This window comes from Xiphias gladius, chromosome 4 (genome assembly GCF_016859285.1).
Source record: "Xiphias gladius isolate SHS-SW01 ecotype Sanya breed wild chromosome 4, ASM1685928v1, whole genome shotgun sequence".
Lineage (NCBI taxonomy): Eukaryota > Metazoa > Chordata > Actinopteri > Istiophoriformes > Xiphiidae > Xiphias > Xiphias gladius.
This window is the reverse complement of record NC_053403.1, coordinates 14,426,861-14,449,064: the sequence shown is the minus strand read 5'-3', so window position 1 is coordinate 14,449,064 and position 22,204 is coordinate 14,426,861. Positions and strand designations below refer to the sequence as shown.

The 22,204-nt window shown below is 41.3% G+C and overlaps 1 protein-coding gene across 3 annotated transcripts in view; it reads left to right on the top strand.

Annotated features, from left to right (window-relative positions):
* map7b (microtubule-associated protein 7b) overlaps nucleotides 1–22,204 on the top strand; it is a 27,596-nt gene extending 5,392 nt beyond the window's left edge. For 2 of the 3 annotated variants that reach the window (XM_040125770.1, XM_040125768.1), the window contains 18 exons: nucleotides 8,353–8,523; nucleotides 8,672–8,749; nucleotides 9,524–9,687; nucleotides 10,658–10,775; nucleotides 11,785–11,895; nucleotides 12,664–12,759; nucleotides 13,934–14,053; nucleotides 15,605–15,753; nucleotides 16,814–16,953; nucleotides 17,195–17,424; nucleotides 17,539–17,689; nucleotides 17,780–17,948; nucleotides 18,123–18,227; nucleotides 18,345–18,395; nucleotides 18,485–18,518; nucleotides 18,664–18,781; nucleotides 18,886–19,112; nucleotides 20,357–22,204. In XM_040125770.1, coding sequence (XP_039981704.1) covers nucleotides 8,353–8,523; nucleotides 8,672–8,749; nucleotides 9,524–9,687; nucleotides 10,658–10,775; nucleotides 11,785–11,895; nucleotides 12,664–12,759; nucleotides 13,934–14,053; nucleotides 15,605–15,753; nucleotides 16,814–16,953; nucleotides 17,195–17,424; nucleotides 17,539–17,689; nucleotides 17,780–17,948; nucleotides 18,123–18,227; nucleotides 18,345–18,395; nucleotides 18,485–18,518; nucleotides 18,664–18,781; nucleotides 18,886–19,112; nucleotides 20,357–20,367 — 2,243 coding nt within the window. In that variant the 3' untranslated portion in view covers nucleotides 20,368–22,204. The remainder of the gene's footprint in view (nucleotides 1–8,352; nucleotides 8,524–8,671; nucleotides 8,750–9,523; nucleotides 9,688–10,657; nucleotides 10,776–11,784; nucleotides 11,896–12,663; nucleotides 12,760–13,933; nucleotides 14,054–15,604; nucleotides 15,754–16,813; nucleotides 16,954–17,194; nucleotides 17,425–17,538; nucleotides 17,690–17,779; nucleotides 17,949–18,122; nucleotides 18,228–18,344; nucleotides 18,396–18,484; nucleotides 18,519–18,663; nucleotides 18,782–18,885; nucleotides 19,113–20,356) is intronic. The other variant, XM_040125769.1, reaches the window with a different exon arrangement.

Sequence of the window (22,204 nt, the reverse complement as noted above, 5' to 3'; positions counted from 1 at the left end):
TGGAAAACGTTATGGTCAATGTTTTATGGGTAGTGCAGTTCTACAGAGTAATGTGGGCTTTAGACTTTGGGTAAACATGGGTCAACTGATGAGAACATAGAGAATAAATGAGCTTTTTAGGTTCCTTCTGAATAGTACTGTTGCTCTGAAAACAAGAAATTAACATCCTGTAAGACAGTAATGCTGTTTAGTCAGCACTGCTTGAAGGGTTTGCAGTGGCCTTATTGTGATGGATTAAGAGTCACTCCAAGTTTAGTGCAGTTTTATGATTTTTTTTTTTTATATATATATACCTTCATCCTTCTTTCACTTGTATGTTTTTTTTTTTTTTTAATTTTCTCTATTGGTTTTAGTGATATCAGAAGGTTTAGCTTGCATAACAGATTGATTTAGGAAGAGTTACATCTTTTACCGAGGGAGACAGAAGGCTTATTAAATATTAATGGCGCAGTTAGGTTTTTATGATTTTAACCTAAGCCATACATACATTAGCACTACGTTCATCTTAAGTTTCACACTGTGCAAAGCTAAACTGACTCCATCTAACTAAATTATTTTTGTCTGCACCAGCTACATGAGATAGAAACAACAGAACAACACAAGATTGGTCTGATTTATAAATAATTGCTTTTCCTTTCAGTGGAAGAAATGATTCTCAAACTAGGGGTTTTGCAGTTTCTTCAGGAGACAAGCAAGTATGTAGAGCTCACGTAAAAACCTTAAATAATAGAGGAGGATAGAGAGAGAGGCGGAGGAGAATGAAGAGATGATTGCAAGCTCTGTTGGCAGTATGATCTAAAAGTATCGGCTAAGCTGTTTGACACTTGTCTTTCTTTTGAGGATGCCAAGTGTAGGTACTATGCATGGAATAGGTTAAATAGTCAACAAAGATATCTGCAACTCATTCATTCGGTGTAAGACCGTTTTGTCTAGTTCAACCTTAGCCTACCTTTTCATTTATCAAGAATAGTGCGGTCTTCCTGACTATGCTTTTAAAGGTATAAAAATGTGGCTTGGTTGAGAATGTATGGGTAGAAAAATTATTTTAATAGTAGTTAGATGAACTTGGATGGAGATGAGATGGAGTTTTGACTAAAATTGGTTTGAGGAAGAGTGCTTTTTAGTAAATCTTAATCTCTGAATATGTCATATCTCTAAACTACTGTGAATGACAGGTTGCTAAACTGTTTTATTTACATTAAAACTCCTTAAAAGCATCTCAAAGAAACAAAAGCAAATATACAATATTGATGACAGCAGTTTTTACTATTCATGGCCCTTTTGTCAAAAGTGTTGTCAGGAGCCATAGTGAGTGACAACACCAGACATTCCTCCCATCATCTGAGCTGAAAGTTGGACCTGCAGTGTACAATGAATGCAGCCTAAAATGCTATAAAGTAGCAGCCAACCTTCTTGCACCTGTTATCCAGGCCTGAAAGGCCTCTGCTGGCTGGAGCTTAGCGTTTAGCTTAGCATTAGCAGCAGCTAATCCTCTCAGGCTGCAGGGGAGGCAGGAGACACACAGCGTGCTTGCCTGCTACCCACTGGCCTGGACAGCACAGCATTAATCACTAACTCTGACCATTTAATCTGACTGCCAATGAATGTAGATAGATTGGGGGTGGGGAGCGTGCGTGCGCACACACACACACACACACACACACACACACACCAGCATGAGGGGAGGCAGGGCCAGATTAAACAGTCACACTCTCCCTATGTCTCACTCTCTGTCTCTTTTACACACACATACGTATACACGCACACACATGGACAAAAGGATGGGGGTTGGAGAGTCACCACAACCTGTCTCACACTCAGTCGGCTCTCAACAACAGTGACACCAACTACAACTGACCTCTCTCTCTTTTCTCTGCTTTGCGCTTTAGTCTGAAAACAGTTGAGTTTTGTGTGGTCCCTTTTTCGGTTGTTTGGAATTTCTTCTTTTTGCAGTTCCTTTGCCCCCCACCCCTCACCACACCATGGACTTTGGATTTGAGCTTATCTTGCGTGTGTAGGATGTTTTCAGGAAGTAGGAACGTTGATTCTGGCCCTCCGATCTGACTAGTCGGAGTGGGACGTTAGCCAGGGGTACAACAGGTCCCATCCTGGGATTGACTCTCCTGGAATCATGAACCAGAATCCAGGTAATGATTTGTGCTGACATGTGGAGACTTCTGTAGATGTAATTTATAGATCAACACAGATGGAACAGGGTGTAGGGTGGCAATAAACACGACCACAGTGCAGCATGTAGATATCATGATATTTTTGCTTTGCTTTGTACTCCAACACGCTGGATTTGAAATGACAGTTACCATGAGATTGAAGACTTTATGATTCCTACATTGTTGACTCAATAGGGAATTTGAAAACCCCTAAATGACCTTAATGCAACTGCTTCGTTTACAGTTTGACCCCCGAGTAGAGCCAAACATGAAAAACATATCCTTTTTTTTGGTTTTTCTGTTTTCTTTCCCTCATAAATTTTTTTTGCAGTACTTCAAAACTGTTGAACTTTGTGGTCTGCGAAGCCCTCTCTTAGTATGGTGGTTTCCTACATTTTTTTTGGTTTTAAGTTTTGGAAATATGGAAGTAGCTCATGTGGAAACATGGCAAAAGGCGGTCAGGGTCTTTGGAGGTTTACTGGTGGACATTTATCACTAGGAGCTGGCACTATACACCAAATTAAATTAATTTTGGTGTGTTTGCAAATGCTGTTAAACAGCTGTGTGGTGCGCATGAGCAAATGTATTCGCTAAAATTTGAGGTTTGTTTTTTTAATGACCTCTATAACAGATGGATGAGCCTGTGAGATGCAGTGGGAGGACACAACTGCACCAGAAATAAAACTAACATATTATACTTTTCGCAGGTGATGGAGTGTTATGAGGCAACGCTCCTGTGTTTTTAAAAAAAAAAAAAAAAAAACATTTAAATACAGTTAGGTATGTAAGTATTTGGACAGTGACACAATTTTTTAAATTTTGCCCCTTTACACCACCACAATGGATTTGAAATGAAACCATTAAGATGTGATCAAAGTGTAGACTTTAAGCTTTAATTAAAGGGGTTTAACAAAAATATTGCATTAACCATTTAAGAATTACAGGCATTTTTATAAATAGTCCGTCATATTCAGAGGCTTAAAAGTAATTGGACATTTGACTGACAGTTTTATGGCAAGGTGTGGCCTGTGCCCTCATTAGTTCATGACAAATTAAGCAGATAAAAGGTCTGGAGTTGATTCCAAGTGTTGAATTTTCATTTTGTAGCTCTTCATGGGAACTCTCAATATGTGGTCCAAAGACGTGTTGATGTAAGTGAAGGAGGCCATCATTAGGCTGAAAAAAACAAAACAAACCTATCAGACAGCAGAAACTTTAGGGGTGGTCAATTCAACAGTTTGGTACATTCTTAAAAAGAAGGAATGCACTGGTGTGCCCATCAACACCAAAAGGTCTTGAAGACCACGTAAGACAACTAAAGTGGATGATGACAGAATTCTGTCCTTGTTGAAGAAAAAACCCTTCACAACATCTAGCCAGATCAAGAACACTCATGAGGAGGTAGGACTATCATTGTCAAAGTCTACGATCAATAATGAATGTAAATACTGAATGTAAATACTGAGGGTTTACCACAAGGTGCAAACCACAGGTAACACTCAAGAACAGAAAGGCCAGATTGGACTAAGTAATCGAAAACATCTAAAAAAGCCTACCCAGATCTGAAAGAAGATTCTTTGGACAGATGAAACCAAGATTAACTCGTACCACAATGATGGGAAGAGTATGGAGAAGGAATCAACAGCTCATGATCCAAAGCATGTACCACATCATCTGTCAAACATGGTGGAGGCACTGTTATGGCATGGGAAAGTATGGCTGCCAATGGAACTGGGTCACTGGTGTTTATTGATCATGTGACTGCTGATAAAAGTAACAGGATGAACTCTGAGGTGCATAAGCCTATACTATCTGATTTGATTTAGCCAAATGCTGCAAAACTGATACAGTGCTTCACAGTACAGATGGATAATGAGCCAAAACATACTGCGAAAGCAACCCGAGAGCTTCTCAAGGCAAAGAAATTGAAATCGAAGTCAGTCACCTGACCCAACTGAGCATGGTTTTCACTTACTGAAGACAAAACTGAAGGCAGAAAGACCCACAAACAAGCAGCAACTGAAGGCAGCTGCGTTAAAGGCCTGGCAAAGCATCTCAAAGGAGGAAACTCAGCATTTGGTGATGTCCATGGGTTCCAGACTTTAGGCAGTCATTGATTGCAAAGGATTTTCATCCAAGTAGTAAAAATAATCATTGGTTTGTCCAATTACTTTTGAGCCTCTGAAAACTAGGGACTGTCTAAAAATGCTGTAATTTCTAAACAGTTAATGTGATATATTTGTTAAACCCCATTGAATTAAAGCTTAAAGTCTATACTTCAATCACATCTTGATACATTTGTTTCAGATCCATTGTGGTGATGTCCAGAGGCAAAATTACCAAAATTGTGTCACTGTCCAGATAATTCTGTACCAAACTGTAAGTTTAGTTGAACGCCCTGTGCACACTGCCTGTGCAAAACATTATGTAGGAACAGAGGAGAGGGAATAAGAAGACGACATAATGTAGAAAAATGTAACTACGATTAGTGACCCATTTTGTGGGTGTTGAACCCTTAGATGAAAAGAACAAGAGATGATGTGAACTGTGAGTACATAAATACGTAGGTACCTATTCCTGACTACAATATGAGTTCACACACACGATTCAGGATTCATGCAGGATTGAGGGTTTGTGTATGGCAGAGATGGGAGCCACCGCAGCAGCTTCATTAACATTAAGTCCTATATTAGTCTTAGTTTAATCATGTATCCAAAGCATTCATCTTCATCTACTTTTCCCGAGATCCTCCCATTTATAAGGCTTTATTTCTTTCAGTCATTCCCTCTGTAGGGTGCTGCCCCATGCTGCCCTGAACTGCACACAGCCTCATCTGCAACTTGAGCCATAGGATGCCCTTTGATCTTAGCTGACCTCTTCCATATAAACAGAATGACTTCAGTTCACTGCCGTATATTTATTTGGTAGGCTGTGTCTGGGCTATGCAAAGCTAAATTGGACTCTATATCCATGGACTTGTTTTTAAGTTCAGTGTAATATGTTTAGAACAAAGCTGGGTTATTAATGAGATGTGATGTCAGGGAATTTTCGGTTTACTGTACATTCTTGTGTTTTTTGTAACATAGTATGTGTCTTTTATACTTTAACCATCATCAATCTGCCCTGAAGAATAAAGAAATGAAGGCTGTGCATTTTTCTGTCTGAAACAACTACGTTCTACTCACAGGGTGAGGGTTGTATCATACACACGCAAAAACAGAAATGGCATTATTTGACATCCTTTAACTTGCATCTTATACTTGAACACAGAATAGAGCGTGTGTAATATGTGCAAATGCTTTGATAAGGGGACATCTAGCTGTTATTCAAATTGCACTGGTAAAATATTAGAGTAATGTAAATATGGGCCACATTTTGGCTTGCACATCTCCTGTACTGTAATTACGCTTAATACACACACCTGTTTTCATTGCAATTTTTTTGTTGATGTATCATATTACTGCTTCCTGCTGCAGTGACCCAAGTTTCCCACAAGTTATTTACAATGCTAGATGCATTCATGCTCCTGTTCTAATCATAGTGTTTTATGTTATGAAATGCTAATTATCTTAAATTGTAAATCGAACAAGTAGTTTTTTTTTCTTCCTCTTGACCACTCATTATCTTACTGCCTCTTGTCCTCTTCTGCATCTCTGTTTCTGTGCCAGTCTTCTTTAAGGACGGGAACTGCTTCTAGTTTGTGTGGTTGAGAGTTCCCAGGTCTTTTCAGTCAAGTGCTCCATTTCAGGCTGTCAAATTAAGGAAAGTGGTTCTGCCCATAGCCCATCACCACTGTTGTGTAGTTGCCCACTTGGCCTGTCAGAGGGTCCACTACATCACCCTCTAGAAGTTAATGTGCATATTTTGTCTTTTTCATTAAGCGCCATGTGACCTCTCATTCAAAGTTCACTTCATCAAATTTACGCTGTTATTGTACTTAATCTAAAGCCCATTTACAAATTCCCAGTTTAATATTTGGCTGCAGGACATTATCCTCTTCTCTCAATGAGCTAATCTTTTGTTTGAGGAAAATGATTTTCAGGGAAAGAATACATAGATTAAATATTATTGTAACCTGGCCCAGCCAAGCCTTTCCTGTTATAACAATAGCCATTATAAAACCAATTCCAAAGCCGGTGCACCTGAGGCAGGGTAGGCTTGTTAATACTTTGTACACACCTCTGTATAGCTGTCACATAGACTGTGACATGCAATACCTCTGCAGCTATGACCTCATGTCTTTGTCCAGCATGTCCTTTGTGAATGAATGTACGACATCTGAATGTGTTAAGGTGGAGACAGAACCAACAGTTTAGATTTGTATCATTTTCTGCAACATCACAAACCACAAAGTGTAGCAAAAAGCAAAAATCATCATGCCTTTCTCACAAAATCTCTAAAACGGTAATCTCCATCCACTGGTGAGAGCAATGAAATGCATTTGAAAGCCAGGGTTAAGCTACTAAGTGGACCTTGAGTTAAACGTGAGTAACATATGGTTTTATTCCTTAGGAAGAGGAACACAAATGTTTGGTCTATCGTAGGCCTTTATCTGCTCCTAAAAATTTCAATTTTTAGTATAATCTGCAATTTAGTTAAGTGCTCTCGAGTGCATTCATCAAGACACAAGAGAGTCCACCTTTAGCATTGGATATGAAATCTGTACATCATTAATAACCTGACTGCGCTAACATGTCACTGAAGTGAAGGGATAAAGAAGAAAAAAAGAGAGAGAGATAAATGTAGAATAGGGTGTGTGGCTTGTGCTATTTCAGGTAGAGTCCATCTGTTTTAGTTTGTCAGTTTAGTCTGGGTCAGGGGGACTGATTTAATTTGGTCTTCAGCTTTCTGGGACAGATTGGTCTCTGTGGAGACTCAACTCTTGCTCACTCTTCACCACACTCACACAAAAAGGAGCAGAATATGGTTGGTATTCAATGGTTATTTTGTACATCTACCTTTGCGTATAGTATGATTTATTTTTCACCTGCGCTTCATTACACAATCATGTCCGTAATTTATCTTAATATTTGCTGCCCTGATACTGTTTATCCCTCGGGTCCTTGACTAATTAAGCCAACCGTCCACCCCAAATCACAAAGGTATGTGCATGTTTTCATTTTGGCAAATTTACAGGCCCATCTGTTTCTACATAAAGCCCAATGTTAAGCTCTGTGTCTTTGTCCAGGAGGCTGACCTGAAAGTGCTGAGTCACCCTAAACCTGAGAGTACCATTAATCAATAGCCTAGCTCTGAGCTGAGTGGAAACACGGCAACGCATTGGGAACATTTGAGAACACAGGAAACACAGTATATATTGTTTCACGCCATTTTCTTTCCTGTCAGGCTACACTCCAGGGCTTGGACCAGCAGCAGAGGTAGCATGCAGACTGATAGGCTGTCAACCCCCTCTTTATCCATTTCTCTTCATTCATATAATTTGTCTTGTACAGCTTTTCTTCTCATTGCATACTGTTTTGTTGTTGTTGTTTTTTTTAACTTTTTCATATGTTTTCATACGTACAGAACATATCACACACACACACACACAGCCGGTCTATGTTTGGACATTTGGACTTTGGTTACTATGTGTCTAATCACACCCTAGTTACCCTTATGTATGACTTACTCGTGGCAACTCTGAAGTCTAGGGAATCTAAATAGGGATTTACATGTGTGGTCTCATTAAAACAAAACACACTTCTAGTTAGAGAGAAATTGTGAAAGTCTCTTCTGTTCCCTCAATAAAGTAAGTATTTACACACAGTATAACAAACTATATGGTATATTTAAATCGTGCAAAGAACACTATTGACTTCTGTGTACTGTGCTGGTGTGTAGGCTGGCTAAAATGCTGTGTCGGTGTATCGATGCAGAGTTGGGAGATAAACCCCTACAGCAAGTCTGCTAATGGATCACTGGAAATGAATTCTGACTATGTTTGTATGGTGAATTGTATTTGCTTATGTATTTGGTAGAGTAAGTCTTTTTTTTTATTTGAATTTAAGAGCGTGTTGAGTGTTTGTTATGGACACACTATCCTTGTAGAGGAAATAACCTACGGAAATGCTGCTTTACTCTTAGTAAAACCTCTTTTACTGCTGTGTGATTTTACACATTTTTCTCACGAGTAGTCTCGGAATCTTAGCCAGTGACACTTTTTCTGTTTTGTCTTTCTTTCCAGCATCATACTGCCAGTATAAATCAGAGGATGGCAGAGCGTCTTCAGCCACTCGCCCGAGCTCCTCGGGCTCTGGACAGACCTACACTCCCACAGTGACTCCTAGCCCCACTCCAACGCCTAGTCGCACCACCACCAGCAACAGCCCCAGTAACAATGCTGCCACCAAAACGGGTAAGTCACACTGGTATACGGGGAAATATTTCTTTCATGTTAAAAAATTATAATGAGACGTAATACAGGATTAACTCTGTCTTCATCAGTCTTTCAAGCCAGTTGTAGAGTGAGTTATTCTGGTGTTTGACTCTTGTTTGTCCTACAGACTCGTTGCTCTTCAACAGGATTGACGAGAGACAGAGGTTGGCCCGTGAGCGTCGGGAGGAGCGTGAGAAACAGAATGGTGTGTATTCCTTAACCGTGTGTGTGTGTTTTTGTGTGTGTGTGTGTGTGTGTGTGTGTGTGTGTGTGTGTGTGTGTGTGTGTGTGTGTGTGTGTGTGTGTGTGTCAGAGAGTAGACTCTACATCGGTGTGTAAAGGGGCTGTATGTGCATCCCTCGCTTTCTTTTTCCCGCAACATATCATGACGGAACTTATTTGGTAGCTGTGGTAGTGAAGTGCTTGTTTCTCTGGTTGTTATATAAAGTCTTGGCCGAAGCCCGGCACCCCCGTTGCCATGGCACCCATGTTACATAATGGGTCAGGCCATGGGACAGGTTTTAGGAAGTGTGGTGTTTTGAATGTTTGTTCTTGTATGAGTGTGTGAGTGACAAACTGCAACAGATGAGTTTTAGGGAGCCAGGGTCTGTTTGTATTTTTATGTTTTTTTATCACTCAAGTTTGTTTGTGTTCATAAGAATGTACAATGGTCATACCTCTAGCCCCAGCTGAGGGGCTGAGGGATTTGCTTTGTGTTGAGAGCTAAAGCTTAGTCACATGATTTACAGCTGACCCATCACACTGCTGCTATAAGCCTGTATGTATCCATGTGGCGCATGCGTGTGTGCGTGCGTGTGCACGTGCATATTTTTATGTACACTTATATGATTTCTTTGATTTTTTTTTTTGTGTTTTTTTTTTTTTTTTTTTAAGCCTGTGAGCACATGTGAACACACTTATTCATGTGCATTAAGTCATTATCAACTGTGTGTGTGTATGTGCATGCATCGTGTCTCAGCTGTCAAGGAGGCCCAGTGGCAGGCGCGTGAGGAGCGAGCCAGGCAGCACTATGAGAAGCACCTGGAGGAGAGGAGGAGAAAGCTGGAGGATCAGAGGATAAAGGAGGAAAAGAGACGGACTGCCGTGGAGGAGAAACGACGGCTGAAACTAGAGGAGGACAGGGTACTGACACACGTCATGTACACACACCTGCGCATCCAGATCTATTCACCCATTATATAAACACACAGACACACACATGCATGCAAGCTTCTCACCCCAGAGAAGATCTGAGTGCAGCATAATTCTCTCATAGTCTCATGCATCATCATCGCCTAATAATATCCCAAAGAAGAGGCTAATAGATATCTCTATTTAGTAAACCATTTACGCGATCTGTGCCCCTTCCTTCTTTAGTCGGTTGGAATTTGAACTCTCCTACTATCTCCTGTCTGCACACTTATTTCCAGGTTTTAGTTTAGCACAGTGTCTGCTTTGTGCTGTCACCCATAGATTTCTGCCTGGATGTTTTGAAGCTTTGATATGAGTTTGATTTTGGAAGTTATTGAAGCTATAAAATACAAATATTGTCAAAGGCAAGAAGACATGGTGGGAGATGAGGTGAGAAGAGCACATGGGAACCATCATGGCTGAATTAGATAGGTCGAGGTCCCTGTAAGACAAGCAGACAAACCCACAAACATACACTACTTCAAGTCTCACTGCTGTTTTCTTGGTGGAAAGAGAGAGAGACTGTGGAATGACATGCAACAAAGGTTACCCATCAGAACCTGACCACTCCACTAGACACTTGTTTTTACTCTAGGTTGTGGGAGTATTTCAAAAAGTTGAACTTCCAATGGACTAAAAAGATTTTTGGCATTGCAGCAGACCAGAAAATGTCTTCACTTCTTTGGTGCTACAAATTCTCAGAAGCACTGTAAGATACACTGAACGGTTTTGCTTTCATTTTGAGTTTTTGAAAATTAGAATTATGATTTCATGTTTTTTGACTAAAAATGTCCATTCAGACCAAATATTGTTCCAGTGTGGCAGCGCTATTTGCATGTTGTTGTTGTTTTTTTTTTTTTTTAAATTGCTGTTTTTGTGACGAAGTTGTCATTGTTGTTTTCATTTGTTCTTGTGACTGAAGGTCCGTCATGAGGCGGTGATGCGTCGGACATTGGAGAAGAGCCATAGAACCAGACAGAAGCCCAACCGCTGGTCATGGGGAGGGGCACTGCACACAAACACTCCCAGCACACCAGCCGGTACTTTAACACATCACACACCTGCACACATCACCTCCACAAACACTCTCCCACAGTCATTATAGTATGTTGAACACAGGTGGTGTGAGAACTTTACCCATCAGTGCTTTCAGGTTCACTGAATACTTTTGATATCTCCTTGATGTCTGACAGCATGCCTCTTGTGTAAATATGTCTGCCTGCCTCTGTGTGTCAGTATTGTTCTTTCATGTTTATATTTGAATTTTTCAGATCCGCTGCCCTCTGTTGTTACTGCTGACTCACACCCTGCTCTACCTCTCTGCCTTTCCCTCCCCCCTTTCTCTCTCTCTCTCTCTCTCTATCTATCTCTATCTCTCTCTACCTTATTCTCAAACTCCACCTCTCTCTCTTACCCTCGCTCTGGGGTCTCCCTCCTCTCTGGTCTTTGTTTCTCTTCCATTGTCCTTTCCCCTCCTGGTCCAGGTTTTGTCGAGTCGGCTTTCCTCTATCCACTCGACCTTGCTGGACTGGAGCACATGCAGAGTGCTTTCAGTCTCTACCGCAGATATGGAATGACCTCCCAATGTGAATATTATAGCACTGTGTCAGTTAGCTGGCTAGCTTTAGACCGCTGACTTTAGCTCTGTAACTGTACAGCACTTTTTTTAGAACACTGGCATTAGCGTAAATGTAGGCCATTGTGAATGGCATGATTAGTGATTGTTGTTTTATTTGCATGTAGCAATCCAGTTCGTGACTTGAAGTTATGTTCTAAGATATAGTATCATTCATTCGAAGCATTTTCGCCTCATTCATAGATGAAATAATACACATTTAATAATAATTAATGTTTTAATATTTTTTCCCCTTTTAGCAACGTATTCATAGATTTTTCATATCTAATCTTACTTAACCGGAACTCGTAGACTAGAGTAACCCCTTCAATGAGAGCATGCTGTCTCCAGCTCTCTTTCTCCTTTCTGTCTTTAAGTCCCTCCCTTCAACAATACACCATTAATTTGCTTTTATCACGCTGCTTCTTTGTTAGATTCTGACAGGCGGTCAGTGTCCACGATGAATTTATCCAAACATGCAGACCCTGTCATTACCAAGCGCCTCTCCTCCTCCTCTGCCACACTCCTACACTCACCAGACCGAGGTAATGAAAATGAACATTACACACAAACACCAATATTATTCATTATATAATAACTCGTGATGGTCTGCCTTTGGCTGCATCTTATGCCATTTGTGTTTGTTGTAAGATGGACTCTTAATTTTTAGTCTTGTAACCATTCATTGTTGTTTTCTTTTAATTACTCAATTAGATTTGGCCGTACAGTGACACCGGTAACTTCAGGGGGAAATAAAGCCAGGAAACACACATATTTGCTTTAATGTCAAGAATTAGGTGACAAGATCGGTACTTCTCCCATGTCTGTACGGTAATTATGAAGGCATAGCTGGCAGACAGTTAGCTTAGCTTAGCTTAAAGACCAGAAACTGGGGTAAAAAACTAGCCTGGCCATGTCCAAATCTAGCAAAGTTAACCTACCAGCACCTCTAAAGATCACTGATTAACACGTTATATCGTGTTGGTTTTAACCCATTAGAAAAAACAACTTATCATTATTACTCTTCGGTGCTTGTATGGATTAAACAAATGAAATATAACATGTTGATAAGTGAACTTGAGAGGTGCTGGTAGGTTGGTTTTGTTACGGTTGGATAGAGCCAAGCTTACTGTTTGCCCCGGTTATCAGCTAATCGGCTGCTGGCTGCAGCTTCATATGTAAAAAAAAAAAAAAACTCTCTCAAGGAAAGAAAGAAATAAGCATAATTCTCAAACTATTCTTTAAAGCATATATTTTTAAGTGTTAAGTGAACAATTAGTCATGTATTCTTGATGTTCATATGTTGCTGACAGGCTTACAGATGAGAACAGCCTCCTCCCCTGTCATTAGCAAAGCTCAGTCCAAACCCCACCTACACCAGGGAAAGACCACCCAGCACAAAAACACAGGTGTTTTCTGGGAAATTTTTGCAATTTGGTCCCTCATTTTGTACGCCTCAAACTCTGTTGCAAAGCAAAAAGATCACGTGCTGGAAACTGTTAAGGAATTCCAAAAAGAAAGAGTGTCCACCCTGCATAATGGCGCAGTGAAAACGAGAGAAATGGATTTTCCATTAGTAATGAAATGTGTAGCTGAACAGTCCTTGGTCATTTAATAGAAAAGATTTTAAACTTTGATTTAGATGTGCTACTCTTCCAGATGAAGTTATCTGAGGTTATATTGAATGTCCACACTCAGCTAACAGAATGTACTGTATATGTGCATGTGTGTGCACTTGTGTGTGTTTCATTGGAGGGATCAAGAATTTTTTTTTTTTTTCCCCCTGTAGCGTGACCCCTTTCTCTAATCCTCTGTAGGATAATCTTTTTGTTTTTGTGGGAACACTGTATGCTGTTTTTATCCCAGCTGAAAAATCAGCACCCACATTTCCAAAAATGGGATGGACATGTAAATATAGACACTATAGAGGGAGACTCAAACAGTGCTTGAATACAGAGTGCTGTATATGAGAGACTCAGATTCCTTTGCAGTTTCCAGCCCAGTTGTATCTTTGCACCTCACTGTGAAACCCGCAACCTTGCACTGTGCTTCATTATCAGAGCAACTAATGCTGCATGTTCTGCCCAATAAACTGTCTTTGTCTCTTAAGCGGCAAACCAGGTTATTATAAGATTAATTAATTGTTGCACCGTTCCTGCCCAGCTACTGAGGGCACTGCATGGCCAAATATTATAACTTACATGCTTAAAGCTTTCAGCACTTTTTGAATTGTTTGCCAAATTCATTTATAAGTTAAAATGTAAATGCAATATGTCCTGATTATTTGAATGCCCTCCTCTATGTTTTTTGCTCATGGTTTGTGCTTCGCTTCAGACTGTTTGCTTCCTCTCATAATTAAGAGTCTGGTGCATGCAAATGTAAGTGTAACATAACACGTGCATTGTTACGACTTCACTTTGGCTCTCGCTTACACTGCTGTGCAGTGTGAGGGAAGGAACTGATAACAACTACAGTAATTATGCATCATTTATAATCTGCTTTGACTGATTGTTTAGGGTAATCTTTGGGCGGTTAATAGCTTTAGTTGTTGTCAAACCTCAAATGTTACGTGTGTGTGTTCAGGTCTGCGTCGTCTTCCATTGACGCCATGGGAGAGCAACGTGGTGAACCGCCTGCAGCAGCCAACGCACTCCTACCTGGCCCGCAGTCGCAGTGCCATGAGTCTGTCTGGAGAGCAAACAGGTAACACACACACATCCCTCACAAAGTCCCCTCCTGACCTCGTATGGCGAGCAGACTGAGTGAGAAAGAGGATGTTCATGAATATACACAAAACTATAAATCACTGCTCATAGTGCTCCAAGTATATATGCTGTTTTATATTTTGGTCTCTTTTATATTTGGTCAGAGTAGTTTCAGATGTTAATCAGATTTGGCCAGACTTAAAGCATTATACCGTCTGAAACTTCCTTCACCAGCCTGTATCTGGCACTCAAAGCTGGCACACACACACACACACACACCCACCCGCACACACACTCACGAAAAGGTCTGAACAAGTAAGCTGTTTAAGAAGTATTGCCCTATTGATATCATTATCATTTGTTGTTACTATTGCAACAGTGACTTTAGATAGCTTTGTGTGTGTGTGTGTGTGTGTGTGTGTGTGTGTGTGTGTGTGTGTGTGTGTGTGTTGCAACAGTGACTTTAGATAGCTTTGTGTGTGTGTGTATTGCAACAGTGACTTTAAATAGCTTTGTGTGTGTGTGCGTGCGTGTGTGTGCGTGCATGTGCATTATATTAGGACCAAAATGAGTGCATTTTCTGCAAAAACATCCAGTTGTTAGGGTATATGTTGAAATGTTTGTTGAAGTGTTGTGAATTGTGTAGTGCACTATTTCTGACATTTTACAGCATCTTGTTGTTGCCCAGCAACTCCAGCCTATTTCTGCCTTTTTCCTTTGCTTAAAGGAAATTTGTTTTTCTCTGTTTTGTGTGTTTTTGAATAATCATAATTCATCTTACTCATACTCCCCATACACGAACTCGACCCCACTGAACCGCACGCAGCACAATCGCACTGTATCTTGTTTTGCTTTCCTCTACTTTGCACACATTTATACGTTCAGTACTGTCAGTAGTGTGGGAAGGTGCACCTCTTGCATGCTCTGTGTGTGGTGTTGAGTCTAACGTGTCTGTTAGTAGTAGTTTATTCTGCCTGGATGATAAGGTGAAATGCTTCCAGCACTGGGACTTCTTACAGCAGGGAATGGTTTGCCAAACCACTGCTGTCTAGATGCTGCTAAGTATAAGACAAATACAAAGTAAAAGAAATCATAGTCTATATTTTTAGAGGTTTTAGAAGTTATAGTTATTCTTTATCTCAGTTTCTAACCTGATCAATCAGCCCCACTAAATCCTTCTTTTGAAAGCCTGATATTAGTTGACATTCTTTAATTTACAATGCCCAAGTGATGGTCGCAGTATGTTAGCAGCCGTTCTTCCAACCAGTAGCACTAATGCCTTCTTTCTCTTCTTCTGTTTCCACCAAATCCTCTCTTCATTTCTCTCACTCCTCCACTGGCCTTCCCAAACCCCTTGGCTTCTCTTTATTAATTCATCTGACTTCCTTCTCATCCCTTCCTCTCCTTCCTGATCTTTTGCTCCTGTCTCACAAACCCTTACCGACGTTCCATACATCCTCACACTGTCCCGATCCATTACTGTCCTCAAAACACTCCAAAACTCCCACCTCGTACATCACTGTAGCCATGCCTGTGTGTCCTCGCTCAGTGTCTTGCCACCCCATGGGCTCCATGTCCTTCAAGGCCCTGCAGGCCCAGCCGCTACCTCACTGCCGCAGCCAGGAGAGGAGCCTCAGCAGGGAGACGGCCTCGTCCTCCTCCACCACCCCACGCAGGAGGACCACTGGAAACACACAGGTAGGTCAAGTCAATAACCTGCACGTTTGACTGTATTATCTAGAGAATAGTGTTTCAGATACTTATGCCAGCTGCAGTATTGTCAGAATTGTAAGAGATGAAACTGTCCAATAGATGGTAATGTTAATATTGATATGTTTGGTGCCTAAGTAAGGGGGTTGTGAGGTCATGCAACTTTCTTTCTCTTTTCTTCATTGCTGGCATTAAATAATCTACTTGAATATATTTACTATAATCTATATACTCGTTTTCTCATCCAGTTCTCTTGGTTGGTTGTTTTATTATGCTCAAGCATGTAAGTCCCGCGCAACATTTTTCTCCTCTTCCTCGTATTTTTTCTTGTTGATGATGTTCCAGATCAGTCAGACACGAGATATCAGAGTATCTAACTCTACTCTACACACACACACACACGCGCACACACACACACACACGCGCACACACACACGCACACACACATGCACACACACATGCACACACAACTGCACCCACTGTCCGTCTGTCTGCTGCTGTGTCACAGCTTATGCCATTAAGGTCTTAGAGGGAGGGCATCTTCTGCACTGTTTATCCCACACACTGAACCACAGACACATGCATATCAGACACAATCCAGTCATATACACATATTCTAATGTGTTGTTATGATTTTTATCTTAATTTCAGTGTTGATGTCCATTAATATGACAGTGCTACTGTATGTGTGAGGGTTTGCTTCCCTGCACATCAGATACATGCCGTCCTAGTTGTTAGATTTTTAATTTTGGTAACAGATTCTTCTTTTAGTGACACGGCATGGCTGGTCAGAGGTTATGCACGGCCGAAGGAAGATTGTCTGAGTCTAATCCTGTTACTAAACATCTTCTGCCGCCATCTCTAGGGCACCTGGGTATGGGCACCGTCTGTACCACCTGATCCCTCGCGTTGCGAAGAGCACTTTTTGTGAAGTGCTTATTTGGTGGCATTACACTGGTGGCTTCCCAGGCTCCTGATTAAATGGAAAGAAAAATCTTACCCAGTTTGAATAATAATTTCTCTCCCCTCCATTTCCCGCACAAAACAGCGGAAGGAGCGTGACAACGTCAGGAAGTCATGGAGCAACCTGTCACTCCCACTGGCCCCCATTCTGACTTTGCCCCCCAGCAAACGCTCCTGTTCTCCAGGCAAGAAGAACAGCAAAGGGACAGCACCCTCTCATGGCAGGTAGGAAAACTGTTTCTATGACAGCTCTCAAAAAGAAGAGTAAACAGATTTGAGACAGATTGGAGTTACGGATTATTTGGAGCAGTGAGAGGGTGTAACTGTTTTATATGGTTTTTGGCATGAGATGGCTGATAAACCGTGAAAAATGTTCAAAACACTCAGCGCTAGTAAGAGGAAGACATTTGCTCTCCTTTGGGCCAGCACTTTGTAGCCAGTTGCTGCTTTTTCTTCCTGCACACAGGCTTCCACAGAAGACAGCAGGGCGCCCTCCGACCCCCAAGCTAGTTAAGTCCCCGGGGGCAGAAGACCCTGGAAACCTTCGACCTATCAGAATCACACCCGAGAGCCCCCATCCCCCAACACCCACTAGAACCCAAGACGAAGAGGAAGAGCAGGTCCTCAGTCCTCCTCAGCCTCGACCTCAGCCGCTGGGCCAGAACAAAACCTCGAATGAGCAGACAGCAGCCAGCGGTCCGTTACCACTCTTCAACCACATTCACATTATCATGCAGCCAGGATGGTTAACAGTTTTTTATGAGTCAGTTTATAAGATACACTGCTCCGATTTTCATTTATGCCTTCTAGAAAGCGTAAGCAGTCCTCTAGCTCACAAGTCTTCAGCCGGCACCACAGATCCAGAGGAGGCGAGTCGTATCCTGGCTGAGAATCGACGGCTGGCCCGAGAGCAGAGGGAGAGAGAAGAAGAGGAGCGCAGGCTGCAGGAAGAGCAAGCGAGGTATGTGCAAGATCTCTAGAGAGCAAACGGATAATACTGAAGGTGGTGTATGTGCAACCTTGACCTTGAATCATTTGTGTGTCTGTACAGGTTAGCAAAGGAGGAGATGGCACGCCGAAAGGCAGAAGAGCGAGCTAAGAGAGAGGAGGATGCTCAGCGGCAGGCGGAGGAAAGGAGAAGGAAGGAGGAGGAGGAGAAGAAGGCAGAGGAAGAGAGACTTCAGAAAGAGAGAGAGGAAGCAGAGAGACTCCAGAAACAGGTCAGAGAAAGTGTACAAGTGAACTTGTGATTTTTGAACTAAAGATTAAAAATCCACCCAAGAAATCTGTTGATCTCACTATATACAAAGTGTGTGTGTGTGTGTGTGTGTGTGTGTGTGTGTGTGTGTGTGTGTGTGTGTGTGTGTGTGTGTGTGTGTGTGTGTGTGTGTTAGAAAGAGGAAGAAGAGTCTCGACAGAGAGAGGAGGCTGAGCGACTGAGGCAGGAGAGAGAGAAACACTTCCAGAAAGAGGAGGCTGAACGCCTGGAAAGGAAAAAGGTGACACATGTTCACACACATGTAATTTTTCATAATATTCCTTGTAAAAGCATGTAAAAAAAAAAAAAAAAGTTAAAAAAAGCATGTAAAAGCTCTTTTTTTTTCTCTAATCATCAGCGCCTGGAGGAGATCATGAAGAGAACAAGACGTTCAGACACGGCAGAGAAGGTAGAGGTGAAAAAAGAAATGTAGCAACTGAGGAGAATCTTTGTAGTTTTTTGAGTCATCATTCTCTTCTTCTTCTGTCCCACTTCTAGAAAGTTGTTCCTAGCAGGAATGGAGACAATGCAGGTAACCTAATTGGCTTTTTTCTATAATCATAATGTGTGCATTCTTTTATTATTTTGAAAAATGAAAAAAGAATAGTTATCTAACCACTGTAGTTGTTCCCATGACGCTGTTTCTGACTGCTGTGTTGGTTTTCTTTCATCATCAGCCTCTCCTGCTCCACCTGCAGTGACTGTGTCCCCGACACACAATAGCAACGGCAACAGTCGGCGACCTGAGGCCAACCCAAACCCAAGCACTGCGGCACTGAGCCATCCTGACCAGAGGTAGAGTTGTAAACCAGTAAACCAACAGCACTGCAAAGATGGCTGTAACAAGGGTACATGTTTTTAAATTCTCCTTTCCTGCCCCATCTCTCTGTTTTTTCCAGGGAGAATGGGGAGTTTGAGGAGGTGATCATACTGCCTTCACATTCCAGGTTGTCTCCTCCTGAGGGAGAGCAGCAGCAGCAGCAGCAGGAAGAGGAGGAAGAGGAGGTTGAGGAGGAGGAGGAGGAGGAGGAGGAGGAGAAGAGAGTTCCTGCCGTAGCCTTCAGGGAGAACGGTCTCCCAAAGCCTCTGAGTGGAAGAGAGGATATATCAGCCCAGCAGGGACCAGGTCAACAAGCATCCTCATTCTGCTTTGACTCTGGTTCTTTTCTTTGTCTTCCTTTACTGCACCTTTTTCTGCTCATATTATTCTCTTGATAAAGTTACAGAGACTGTCAGTCGCTGTGTTCGACTGTTGCTGGGATCATTTTTCATAATAAACCTGATAAAGTTGACACTTCTACTCTGCACTTGGAAAAATTACTGACTGAGCTACTTCTCAGCCTGTGAAACCCGTTGAATTGTGTCTTCTGTGGCTCTGTTACGTAGACAGACAGCTTTCTAGACTGTGTCTACGTAACCCTGATGATGTCATGGTGATCACACCATATTGATTACATCATCAGGGTTATACATTGGCTTCAGTTTACAACTTTTGTCAGATTTCTGCCAAAAACTTTACATTACAAACTTGTTGCACGGAGTTTAAAAGACGTGGGCATTTACCAGGTAGTGAGGGTCTAATGACACACTATAGAGTTGCATTAAGGGATATGTAGGATTCAGATCAGGATATCTCTGCCTCTGCTGCACTGAGTTAAACTTTTTTTTTTTTAAATCAGTCTCTCTCTCAAGTCCCCAAACTTTTACTTCAATGGATTTTGTACATTGAAGCACTAAATAAGCCTGACAGAGTTGGCAGCAATAACACTGATAACAGATCTAACTTGTGATGATGTGTGTCATTACCACAGTGTGCGCTTTATCTGGGTCTATACTCAATAATTCAGAGGCACAATGAAACTACACTATAAACTATGTTTTATTGCTTCTCAGATGATAACTGCAAATGTATCACACATTTCCTGTTTTCTCATAGTATGCTGCCTGAATTTTATTTCATTCTTCTGTGTCGCTCGGCTCTTTATCCATCCTGTCCTCTTCCTCTGAGCTTCACACACTGTATCCTCATTGTCGCCTGAAATTGGCAGGTGGCTTAATTTCCATTTAGATTTACATTTATGACTTTTGACAGATGGCCCTATCCAGAGCAGCCTGACTCGAACTTTGAAAATAATAGTTATCAATAGTCCGACAACACCATCACACCAATTCAAAATAGACATTTGGCAGTAATCAAATCATCCCTAACATCCCATTGGTACAAGAGGAGCTTCATTAGTGACCCAGTGTACAGTAGCTCATACTTGTAATTTAGGAAATAGAGACTTTCTAGATCCATTCTGAAGAGGTGGGTCTTTTAGTTTATCTTAGCCTTCACAGCAACTGATGTTTGTTGCCCTTGGTTTTCAGATGTTGCCTGATGCCCCGTGAGACCGAGATGATTCCACACCCAGAGAGGCGGGAAGAGAGGTGGTCAGAGAGAGGAGGAGAAAGACAGAGCTGTTGGACTGAATCAAAGGAAGGATTCATAGCACCAGAGGTTTACTTTCTCACCCGCCCGTGACAGTAGAGCACCGCGGCCATTTCCCAAAGATGGTGTCTCCAAAGATCTCCCTAAAGCATCTCCAGAGAGAAGTTTCTTTTCCCTCAACAGACTCTCTGGGGAACAGATTGTCTCTCTGTCTCTAACCATGGCTACACTTGGTCATAATGTTTGTTCTGTGTACAGCCCCACCTGACCCTGAATCTGACGAGAATGTCCTGAAATCCCCGGAGGGCACTGAGCGCCTGTTTCATTTTTTGAGTCTTGTGTAATGTGTGTGTTTGTATGTGTGTGTGCGAATGACAGACTAATAAGTAATGTGAAGGAGATCAGTCACGAAACTTGAAGTTTTTTCTGTAGAACATACTGTAATCAGATTGACTGAATCAGCAATGAGACGATATAACTGGAACTCAGAATTATGAGGTTTCTTTAATGCGTGTGCTCTCTCTAACTGGAACCTCATAATTCTCACATTTCAACATTTCTATTGAAATGTTGCAGAAGAGATCATATGTAGGAATGATATCAGTGCATGAAGTTGTGTTAAGACTTACAGGAAAGGTTGATGTAATGTAAAATGTTTTTTGCTGTGTCTACGATGTTTAAAACTATAGGTTATTATTGGGGTGAGGCAGCAGCAGCATTGGAGTATCATGGAGTTTAAGTTAAATAATGACAAAATGAAAATACTGTTTTCTCAGACAACTGAGAATTAGGGTGTAAACTACTGATTTTTAGTTTAGTTTTATTTAATTGGTGTACAGGTAAAATGTGATTTTTTTGTTTCGTCCTCATCCTCCTGTCTTCACTTTCAGTTCATATGGAGAAAAAAAAATTTGGTCCTACTCTTTCTTTCACGTTTATCTTGTCAAAGCTGCTCCTCCATCCTGTCGCACTGTAGAACTGAGCCAGTGAGCAGTGTCGGAGGACCTCGCTGTAGCTTAGCCTCTTTGTGTTTTAGGTTGACCTTTTGTTCAGGACAAGCGAGTACAAAATGGATTGGAATTTACCAGTTATGTTAATTTTGAAAAAATCTTTCATTTGATCTTTTTTGATTAAGAATTTAAGAAGAAATGCTGCTAATTTAGATGTTCCTTTGCCTTACCGCATTGTAGAAAGAATGAGCTGACTTGTCTGTACGCAAGTCTTGCTGAAATGAAAATATGCATATCCAGTATGAGCTTTGAAATTCTGGCCACACACTCAAAACTCTCCAGTAGCTTCCTTTTTTAAATTTACGTTAAATTGACATTACCGTGATACTCACTTCCATCTTTTTCACACTGCTCCAGTTATACTGCTTTCTTGGCATGTGGTTCTCAAACCTTTGCACTTAATTTCTTCTTTGTTTAAACCTTGCAGTACCATCAAAATGGAAGGAAACTTCAGACAGATGATCCATATCTTAGTTTTGAAGTGCTGGTGTCTGCCAGTAGTACATAGCATGATGTTATCTACATGAAATTGCTTTAACACAAGCAAAATCTCTTGAAGTATATTATAAATAGATATCCTATAAATTATGTATAAAAGCTGATATATTTTACTAAGACTGACCACAATATTTTGAAAACTAAAGAGCCCTTTACTTCAGAGAAAAAAGGGGCTGTGGGATAAGATCTTTCAACCACAGTAAAACTAAAATCTTTGTACAAATGTTCCAGCTGAACTGTTTGGCAAGAAATTAAAACTTTTTTGAATTGATTTACCTA